The sequence below is a fragment of the Solenopsis invicta genome, chromosome 8 (assembly GCF_016802725.1).
Source record: "Solenopsis invicta isolate M01_SB chromosome 8, UNIL_Sinv_3.0, whole genome shotgun sequence".
Taxonomy (NCBI): domain Eukaryota; kingdom Metazoa; phylum Arthropoda; class Insecta; order Hymenoptera; family Formicidae; genus Solenopsis; species Solenopsis invicta.
Window position 1 is genome coordinate 18,694,936 of NC_052671.1, and position 12,029 is coordinate 18,706,964.

General features: G+C 29.8%; 1 protein-coding gene across 2 annotated transcripts in view; it reads left to right on the forward strand.

Annotated features, from left to right (window-relative positions):
* LOC105201341 (AT-rich interactive domain-containing protein 4A) overlaps nucleotides 1–11,384 on the forward strand; it is a 34,017-nt gene extending 22,633 nt beyond the window's left edge. Inside the window, exons 6-7 of one of the 2 annotated variants that reach the window (XM_011169324.3) lie at nucleotides 621–761; nucleotides 5,734–11,384. In XM_011169324.3, coding sequence (XP_011167626.2) covers nucleotides 621–761; nucleotides 5,734–5,777 — 185 coding nt within the window. In that variant the 3' untranslated portion in view covers nucleotides 5,778–11,384. The remainder of the gene's footprint in view (nucleotides 1–620; nucleotides 762–5,733) is intronic. The other variant, XM_011169323.3, reaches the window with a different exon arrangement.
* Nucleotides 11,385–12,029: the final 645 nt, after the last annotated feature.

The window sequence follows — 12,029 nt, forward strand, 5'->3', positions numbered from 1 at the left end:
CTAATAATAATAACAATTAATTATCTGGCCATTGTCGATTCGATATGCAGTTTTTTTCTTTCTAATTTATAAGATACTATGTAGAACATTATATACATTTATAGGGAGATCAAGCCATTTCTTCTATCAACATATACGGTGGAAAAGTTGCACTTCGGGTCCAGCAAACCGTTAGTGACTCACATCAGTCGCATATCGGATCGATGACAGCCACATAATTAATTGTTATTATTATTAGAAATATTATGCATATTTTTGGAAATTTGTTTCACGCTGATGATGATTACAAAGAAAATCGAAACGTTCGAACATTATCGGAATGAATAAAAGAATTTTTTTTTGTCTGTGACTGATTAATTCACTTTGCGCAAAAATAGCCGCGTGATACTCTATTAACCTTTTACTTATTCTTGTATAGAAACACTATTGAGCACTCATTTCAGTTAAAAAATGGCATTTATTTTCCTTGATTTATTTATATATTGGTTTAATATTAACTTATTATTATTTATTTTATTTATTATGGCAAGAATTTTTATTGGCTTGACTGTACTTTTAATCCTAAATACAAAAACACTTTCTAAAACTAACTTATATGTCTCTATATTATGTTTTTACAGATCCTGAATTGGACGGTAGTCAAAGAATAGCTGTGCTACAGCAGAAATTAACTGAATTACGGAAGACGTATAACGCCGTAAAAGTTGAGCTCGCTGGTATAGAAAGACGACGGAAGAAGCTGAGAAGGCGAGAACGAGAAGGTAAAAATCTGATAATAATACTAATTTAAACTAATCTAATAATAATTGTTTCTTATTTTTCCTTGTTAATAATTCGACATGCTTATAATTTTACTTTTCTAACATAATATATTATAATGATGATATAAAACCGTTACTTTTTTTATTATTATAATTATTAAATATCTTATTAATAATATTATAATTTATTTTTTATTAGTTTTATTAGTTTATTTATGTTTAGAAAAAAGCTCAACATAACTTATAAAATTCCACATAAAGGTATTAGATTATTTCATATAAATAATAGTTTTTTCTGTATTTGATAAATAAAAATAAACTATTTAAATAAAATTAAATGACAATTCAAATGAGACAGAAGAACTTCAGAGCTGTGCAGGGTGTTGTGTGCCAATATAAAATAAATACCAAGGTAAATAAAGTAAATGTTTCGACTATTTAATAAATAGTCATCTTCAGTACAATGTTTGAATCTATAAAATCGAATTTAGCTTAAAACACCTTTTTTATAAAAATGACACTCATGTGGCAGACGGAGGTGCGAAAAGGTATTTCACGATTATAACAAATTTATAACAAATCGGTATCTGATAAATTTTTGTCTTTCCCCAATAAGTATGACTGCAACGTAGCGTTTATAATTCTCTTCGAATTTAATAAATTTATAACCGCGGGAAAAGACCACATTGACCGATTATCGTGCAATGATGTAGTCTATAAAATTAATTGTAGAGATTGTGACTCTTATGTGGGACAGACAAAACGTCAACTAAAAACAAGAATCACTGAACATAAATCGGATATCAGAAAATCTATTTCTCCTTCTATTATTACGAAACATCGCATCGAGAATAATCATGATTTTGATTGGGACAGTGTAGAAATTTTAGATAAAGAACCATCCTTTAAAAAAAGATTAATATCTGAAATGTTACACATAAAGAGACAACAAAAAGGACTCAACAAACAAAGTGATACGGAACTGCTTTCTGACGCGTATCTTCCTATTTTCGATCGTATTTCTCCTCCTTAACATCTGATCCTTCCACCCCTCCCCCCCTCCTTTCCCTCTCATATCGTTCTGTTTCGACAATTCTCTCACCTTATTATTCGTTTCACAACACTCTGTGATGTACATTCGTACCAGCATCATATAAGATACAGTTTTTGGGACTCATAGGTATGATCTATATTACTCTTTTCATGTTATCTATTCCATTTTACAATTTTATTATTGGACTTGTACAGCTTCCAATTTATTATTTTTTGTTATATTTTGATTTTACGTTAGTTTTTTTTTTTTACAATTTTATTATCTTGACTTGTACAGTTCTCTATCTATTATATTTATTATTATTTTTATCTGTATTTATTTTTTACATTCTGGCGTTGAATATTGTTGTTTTTTCTCTTTTTTATGTACGGGTTTACTTAGACTCATGTTCCGAAAACGATGTCCTTTCGCTTGTTCCTCGAGGATACATCTCGAACTAAAACGCTTTTCGGCACTGTTAAGCACGTTTCAATGTGGTACATACGTTTGCGTAAACTGATATCGTAAATATATCCGGTAAGATCTTAATTTATTGATTAATGTTGCGTTAAGTTTGTGATATGATTTGCTATTTAATTGTTTTGATTTTATAGATTCAAACATTGTACTGAAGATAACTAGTTATTAAATAGTCGAAACGTTTACTTTATTTACCTTGGTATTTATTTTGTATTGGCGCACAACAGCCTGCACGGCTCTGAAGCTCTTCTTGTCTCATTTGAATTGTTATTCGTTAGGAACCTTGAACCTTGTATTTATTTTCTAATTTTTTAAAATTAAATAAATTTTAATTTACTATATAGAATGTGTAATATACGAGGGCAGTCCAATAAGTACTTAGACTACAAAAGAAAAACAAAAATTTTGGAAAAGTGGCGATTTATTTCTCAACATAGTCTCCTTTTAGCTCGATACACTTGACCCAGCGATGCTCCAACTTCTTTAACCCATCTGAAAAATACGTTTTCTCGAGGTCTGCAAAGTAGGCGGCGATGACCTCCTCATTCGACTCAAATTTCTGCCCGGCGAGTGACTTTTTCAAGTTTGGAAATAAAAAAAAAGTCGCACGGGGCCAAATCTGAATACGGTGGATGGGGCAGCAGTTCGTAGTGCAATTCGACCAATTTGCCCGTAGCGACGGCGGAGGTGTGAGCCGGTGCGTTGTCATGGTGGAAGAGCACTTTTTTCTTCGCCAAATGGGGCCGTTTTTTCTGCAATTCGCCGTCGAATCGGCCCAATAATTCGGTATAGTAGAGCTCTGTGACCGTTTTGCCCTTTTCCAGGTAGTCGATGTAGATCACACCTTGTGAATCCCAGAAAACGGTGGCCATCAACTTTCCGGCCGATAGGACAGTCTTTGCCTTCTTCGGAACACGTTCGCCTGGTGAAGTCCACTGTTTCGACTGTTCCTTGGTCTCTGGTGTGTACCAGTGGATCCATGTTTCGTCGACGGTCACGAAACTCCTTCGGATTGCGCTTAAACAGCGTCAAACACTGCTTTGAAGTGGTCTCACGGTTGCGTTTGTTGTCCAGAGTGAGCAAACGCGGCACCCATCGTGCCGACAGCTTTCTCATGCCCAAAATTTCATGCAGGATATGACCCACGCGGTCTTTTGAGATGCCTACTGTTTCAGCTATCTCGCGCACCTTCAATCGGCGGTCTGCCAATACGAGATCATGGATTTTTGTCACGTTATCCTCCGTGGTAGCCATTTTCGGGGCACCTGGGCGTGGCTCATCAAAAACTGACGTGCGACCACGTTGAAACTCGTTAAACCAATTTTTGACGGTTGCCATCAAAGGAGAAGAGTCACCATACACAGCATCCAAGCGCTCTTGGATTTCGCTGCGCGATTTTCCTTCCAAAAACAAGAATCGAATCACCGACCGATATTGCTCTTTTTCCATTTTTCTAAAATCCGCGGACACGCCCGCTTCCACACGCGGTCAAAACAAAACTACGAGTCCGATTCGGCTGAAATTTTGACAGTAGCCGTCTACGAGAATGTACTACACGATAGTAAATCTCTCTTGCGATACTGGCACCATCGGGCGGTGAGGCTAAGTACTTATCAGACCGCCCTCGTGTGTGTATTTATATATATATAAAATTAGTAATTTGTTTATTTTTTATTCATTATGAAGAATATTACAAAAAAAAGTTCTATTTACTTCACAAAAATTTTTACTGCTTGTATAAATATTACAGCTGTAAAGACAGTTCGTACCAGTTTTAGAAGAAGCAGAATTTGTTATCTCAAGCTTATATTAAAACACATAGTATTTTGTTACAAAATTATATATTTTTTCAATTTTTTATTATTTAGAATTTTCCTAATTTAAAATTTTTTGCACTTAAAAGCGTTAGAGATATCATTTTATTTTTGTTGTTTAATGTTAAAGATAAAATATCTTTAATGCTTTTAAACACAGCCCTCTAAAGTAACAATCGATTTATCGAAGAAATGGAACTAATGGTTATAACAAATTATTAAAAAGACTATACAGAACTATTGATTGTACCAGTCGATTCTGTGGGAAAAATTACTAAAGAAATATATAATTTTATCTTAAACTCTTATTATTGTCAATTGGCGTAATCAGTTTTCCTGTACAGTCAATTTTTACTAATTTGTTTATAACAATTTGTAAAATTAATTTTTGTAATGTGCTTTTTATATCAATAATGATTTTTTTACGTTCCGATTTTATTTTCATCGTTATTTTTTAGCTATCTTTGTTGGTCTAGCCATGGGCTTTCATGGGTTAAATTTTCTATTCTCTTAATAAAGTATTCTAGTTTAGAACACAGAAAAATATTTGTGCGAATTTAAAAAACTGCTACACATCTACACTTTTATACATCTACTTGTATATATTTAGTAAATATTTACAAATTTTAATATGACAAAATTTGTAGATATTTACTAAATGTTTATTAATTTTTTTGTTACATTTTGTTTAATCCTCCGTGGCCTAACCGAGATTTGAAGACCAAGCAAATTTTGAATTATCTTGCCTCAAATTCGGACACATACAGAAGAAGTGAAAAACGTTTTGGATTAAATACAGTGTGAAATCGGATTATTCTGGGATGTTGGAAGAGTGTGACAAAATTTTTTTAGATTTTTTTAGATTTTAAAAACTCTTCCAAAAATATTATCAAGAACTAGTGAAGTTGGATTAGGAAAGCAGTGAAAAAATGTTGGAAGATTAAAAACAACAAACACATTTTTTAAGTTATCTGACATGATTTGTCATTAAAAATGACTGAAACTAATGATTTCAATTTTTACATACATATATGTAATGTCTGTTTATCGCCCGAATCAATAGAAAATATTGCAAATTATTAAAATGGTATAGAACAAGTGTTGCTTTGTAACAAAATTAATTAATATAAAGTTTAGTAACATTTATATCTGCAAAATTTTTGTTTTAAAAATATATTTCACATATTAATTTGAATAAAAAGAAAGACTATTACATTAGGTTATTATTGGTTGATTTCATTTTTCTTTAAACTATAGCGATTAGTATAATTTACCAATTAAAGCAAAAATATTTTTTTCATAAAATTATAGCAATATATTTTAACGTTATATATTAGTCGTTTTTACAGTTTTTGTCAGTTTATTTTATTGAAACCAAAATTTAACATGGTTTTTTTCATCCGCTAGATTTTTTCAGCCAATCCTACACTTAAACAATCTAATCTAACTTATGAATCTGACATGCTGTTACTTTGATTGCTCTAACTCTTGTCACTCTTTATATGATGAAAAGTAACGATTGAAAGGTGATGCATGTATCACTCAAATACTCGCCAATAAATATAAAATTTCATAAAAATAAAAATTAGTTAATCTTGTATGTATCTAATCTTATATGTAACTAATGTAAAATGTTTTGTTACAGCTATGAAAGCAGCTAAGGCAGAAATGCAGCAGGCTTGTTCGTGATAGACAGCATTGAAAGATTGTTATTCTTTCTTGAAGTGTTAAGTGGGACTATTGTATAAGCATTATTGGTACGGGCATCATGCAATCACGACAGGCACACACATGACAATTTTTATCTGTATAATATTCTTTAGGTAACATTTGCCCTACTTTCTTTATCTTCATTTATTTAAATAAATTGTAGATATAGTCGTAAGATTTAGTGTAGCACATGGGTTTTTTCAGCTGAATTTCTTGCACAGTTAAACTTTCTTTTTTTCTCTCTAACATAGAGAGAAAGAGAGCAAATGTTAACAATGCAAGAAAATCAACAGACGAAAAGAACAGACATAAAGATGCGTTTGCCCCAAAACGATAAATTTATTCATATAATACAGTTTTATTATTGTATATTATATATTTCGTTAATATCTCGTAGTCTGAATGTCGAAAATCTTTATCCTCTTTTTGTCATTTTACATATTCGAATGTAAAGTACAATTTAAAACTGATAATCTTGGTTTTGTTGTTTCTTTACATTTTTTTTTTATAAAGGCTGAGAAAGCGTTATCGATATGTTACGGTAAAGACATCTTGGGGAACAAGTAATTAATCTAAGCTAACTATTACTATGTCGGTTCTCGAGTATAATTAGGGTCACTGTACCAATCGCTAAATGATCAGTAAATGACTAAGAAAAATATTATAATAAGAATAAATTTACAATATATATTTAAAATTGCAAATTGATATTTTCTAGAAATTAATAAACTAAATTGATATAATTACATTTTCAAGTAAAAATTGATATTTTAATTGGGTCTAATTTTTATATCGTTTTGATTAAATATTAATTTTTCCTTGAAAATGCAATTATATCAATTTGGTTTATTTGTTCATTAACTGGTTTAATTTTTTATTTGACTATTGACTAGTACAGTGACTCTATCTCAGTTACAGTTGAGTTGTTTTCACATAATGTTGAAGAAAGAAACAGAAAGCATAAAAAGGATTATACAGTGATTATTATACAGTTACGTCAAACGCTGCGTCTTTTGTATTATAGTAAAAGAGTGTAAATACTAGAGACCAGCCAAATTTGATAAATCATAGTACATTTAATGTTTACGCCAAACTATCGCCGAACACCGGAAAACTTGGAATTTTCTAGGAATTTATGTTTTATCCTTGAAAATTATGGATTTTTATGGAATTTTATTGAAAGGAAATTTTTAAGATTTTATTAAAAAATTTAAATTCCATTTCTTTTTCTGAAAAATTTTTTTTATCAGTTTTTTTTAATGGTGTAATTGTATGTTGATTAGCAATAAATGTGGCATCTACGTACATTCATGTATATTCTCGTTTAATTTGCGAGTTTTTATAAAACAAATTAATAACAAAAAACAGTTTATTCTAAATTGGCGTTATATGTTTAATCATCTTGAGCAGAGATTGTGTATTGCAGACAGATTATATACACCATATTTAGTTTATATCATCTTTTTAATACTTTCTCAAATTTAATATTCAAAATTCATGGTTTTTATTTATAATTTTACGATTAATAAGGAACACTAAAAGATATGATTGAATATATGAATATAAGAATAATATAGGAACACTAGAAGATATAATAAAAATAAATTTTATTTCAAAACTGCATTAAAATATTTTCTAATCTTATTTAGAATTTTGAATAAAATTTCTGGAAAATCCAAGAATTCTCAGGGAATTCTTTCACACAATTTGAGTAAATTCTTACATTGTATTGAATGTGAGCATATTCAAATACACAAATACACATTTGTACGATGAAATATCAACGAGAAAACGTTTGTATGTTAATACACGTATAAAATAAAACGATTACTATTAGACTAAAAATGATTTATCTCTATTTTAATTTGTATATATAATGTTGTATATACTTATACAAAAAGACATGAGTATAATGACGTATATAATCAATATTGGTTGCAATCCACTTAGCGCTGCAAACGCTCTGAAGCGTAGATTTCTCTGTTCTGATTAATCGATTGAACGTTTTAAAGCATTAGTAACGCTAAGCAAATTACAGCCGTTGATACATATGAATATACATATACCATTTCTGTTAAATATACAAGAATGTAACAATACAAGAAGTGTTTAATTTTAAGATATTAAAATGTTCTATTTCTGTCTTCGTTTTTTTACCCAAATAGCAAAATGCATCTTTCTCAGCACACACACTTTATCAGCAAATTCGATCACGACTTAACAGCAGATTTCAAGCTGCTGCTTCCTTATTAAGCATAATTTTTAATAGCACAGTTTGTTAACATGGAACGATGATAAAAAGCCAGGGAAAAAAATTTTATATATAATTACCCAGATAGTCAAGCTTGCAGAAACAGATTTTGCACAAAGCATGTAACTTTTGAAGACAATGGCAATAAATTATATACAGTGTTCAAAATAAAACGAGCCTACTATGTTAAAAGATTGATCGCAGAAATCAAACAGAATTTGCAGCTCGTATTCAGTTTCTGTTGTTAGTTTGTCGACAGATTGCCGACACGCGCAGATCAGCGGAAATCGTACTCGATTTTTGCCGCTAAATAATAATACATAACATGTCAGCAGGCTTTCTTGACAGATCCTGAACTTAATGCGGACACAGATGGCTATATGATCAAATTTGCTGCCACTCTACGCGCAGTTTGCTATCGGAGTATATATTAAATATGTCCATATATATTAAATTATATAATTATAATTATCACTTAATTTTCATATATATATTTATGTATAATTATATATAAAATATGTCCATATGTATTAAAATATATATAATTATATATTATATATGTATTAAAATGTACATAATTATTATTATTTTTTATTTGTACCTTCAGCTTTTGCTAAGAAGCGGGACTTGGTTTACAATTGCATTAACACCATTCATATTTCTACAATTTTCCTACTCTCCTCCTATCCTACTTAGTCGTCCTCATTCTCTATTCTTCTCATTCCTAATAATGCACTTTTTCATACACACATACCTATACATATTTACGTAATTAAACGCGTAATTACCAGAATACAAAATCCAACAGTATCAAGTAGTTGAACGCAATCAATACCATATTATGTACATAAGTATCGCTATTCTCCAGATACATAAAATACTGCTACATATATACGCCTCTACACTTACCAATATATCTCTTTCTCCTTTTCCGCATTCCTATTCTTATATATTTCTCTTCTCCCTCCAAAATTTTACTAACACCTCCTCCTTCCTTTCATCCAAGCTATCATTTTCTATAACCTTATTCTTTTCTCGACGCAATCACCTAGCCTTCAAACCATCCTTTTGTTATTTCGCAATTCCCTGTAAAATGTATCAAATTATCCTTTTCCGTCTCGCAGAAAATACATTTCCTTTCTTCCTCCTTTAACCAATACTTATTTTCCAGTTCCATGTTCTCACACCTTATTTTCATCAAAGCTCTTATTCCTTCCCTCTTTTTCTCTTTTCTTAATTCACTCTCCTCTAAATAGTTAGGTATCCTACCCTTACCCATGAACTCTCTATATCTCTTATTATATACTTTGCTTCTCTAATCCTACAGTCCTCTTGTCGTTAAACATCTCTCTCTCTCTCCCCCCCTCCTCTTTATTTCCTCAATTAAATCTCTTTCTATTCTTGGCATACCATCTATCACTATTACCTCCCATTCCTATTATATTTTTCTCTTTTTCTTCTACATAAATTCTTCCATCCTTTCCTTCTTTTTTCCAATATACTAATTTATTCATTTTTCATTGTTTCAATCTTTTCTTTGTATTTTCTTGTTCTGATATCTCATCCTATTCTTAACTTATCCATTGCCAATTCCCTCGTTATCAAGTATCTTGGTGTACAAAAATTCAGACTAAACATCCATCTTATATAATCCAACATTATTTTCTCTAACTCTTTTCTTTCTCCCAACTCCGTAATTCCACCCGGAAAATATTATACTCTTTACTAAATACTTAAAGCATCCACCTCCTTAAAAAAATCATTCTTGCAAATTCTTTCTTCTAACCAATATTTGCTACTATCCTGCTTTTTATCCTTAATTCTTTTATATGATACTCGAAATATATATATATATATAATTATATATATTTTATATAATTATGTGTAATTATATATAAAAGTTGTTTTCTCTGGAATACAGTGATAATCGAGCATTATTTGTTGCCACATCACGACAGCAAGTACATAGCAAATATCTCAAAACTTGCCATATTAAAAACTAGTAGAAAGACAGCAGAGATAGAGCATGATCTGGTATCACATTGCGATAGCAGAAACGTGTCAAAGATGCAGCATGATGTCATATGACATAAATTTACAATTCGTGCTCCCATCAGTTTTGGCTATTTGGATAAATTCTTAAACTTTCCACTATACACGTTTTTCTCGGTATTTTCTCATTAGACATGTGAGTCTGTCATGTCAGCCGCTATCTTTTCCATTTTAAAGTATTTAAAAAAATCTAAAAAAAATTATGAAACGTCTGTCTACATTGTAGCTGAAGATTTTATAGTTATTTTGATAAACTTTTTGTTTGTTGAATATTTTATTTTTAATACATTTTGAAGCGAGTAATGAACTTTTTTCGTTATCTGGTATTCCATTTTTTTGCAATAACTGGATAGAGAAGCGATGATTTATCAAAATCTCTTTTAAGGAGATGTTATTACAACGTCTCTAAGGATTACAAATTTTTGTAAATAATTAGTAAAATTGATATTTACAAAAAAAAAAAAAAATCACATGTGGATCTGATAGGTCCGTGTGAAATTTTATATATTCAACAATATATGATCTTTTATAATGGCTGTGGGACCTTCTATTACCTTCTTTTTTTTAGAGACAGGAATCGGATTTGTTTGTTTTACGAGTAGTTGTTATTTTGTTACGTAAAACAGATCCATGTGTATGCATGTGTATCGGAGGATTAAATATTTTAATTTTCAACGATATTTCCAACACTAAAACATTTATAGCTGAAACATCTTTATTTGATTTAAATGGTTTAATGTTTTAAATCTAAATACTGTTTAAAAACTAAAATTTTGAAGTATTTAAGTATTTAAAAAACGGAGATAAGAAGTAAAATATTTTAATATTTCAAAATTAAATATCTTTTTGATGAGTGAAGACACATTATCTTCTTATTCTTCATTCTCTTATTCTTCACTGATTGATTGTGCAGTGATTTATCGTGAATGCAGCTCAACGATACTAGTTTATAATATTAGTTTACTGATTTCTACATTATATTTAGCTACCATTGTGCTTTATCTTCATTGTCTAGTTACATACTCATTAGTACCGTACATGTATTAGAAACTTGTCAGAGATGCATTTATATTTGTATTTCAACATACATGTCAAAGAGCGCTTCAAGTATGAAGAAATTAGGCAAATGCAAAAGAATGAAACTTAATTGTAAGTGACACATTGGGAAAATGTAAATCAAATGTTGCTAATGAAGATGAATTTGTAAAAAGTTATGAAACTAACTTAAAAAGAGTGGAGTTTTATAGAATAGAGATACATACATACATACACACACACAAACACACACACACACACACGTATGTATGTATATGTATGTGTATATATATATATATATATATTCATTCTTGAGACATATGCACAAAATATGTATACGTGCGTATGTGTGTCTAAAATTTCATTCTTAGCTATATATAAATATACATATAATATATATTTTTTATAAAAGGTCAATATGAGCTCTATGGTGAGAACGTGATTACATTTAAGTCTGAGGAAAACAAAAACATTAGGTTTCCTTCATATATCCTGTATATAATTTTATGTTACGTGTGTATGAACATGAGTCGAATTTCAATAGATTATCGCACATTCTACGTAGTTGCGTATTTCGATGTATAATAATTTCAAGAATGTTGCGGAATAATATATATTTGTCTTGAGAAAATGAGAAGAGGATGCATTTTAATATTAATATAAACATGTCATTCTTAATAACTTGTGCTATACAAAAATGTGAATGTTAAAAATCAAATAATATCTACAGTAATATTGTGCAATATTTATTTTGGTAAATCACATTTGCATATATATTATATTTTATACCGTTTATTTACTGCTAATTTAATATTATTAATCGAAATTTATTTTAACATTAAACTATATATAATTGAAACTTAAAAATGATAAAAATTGAAATAATATAGTTA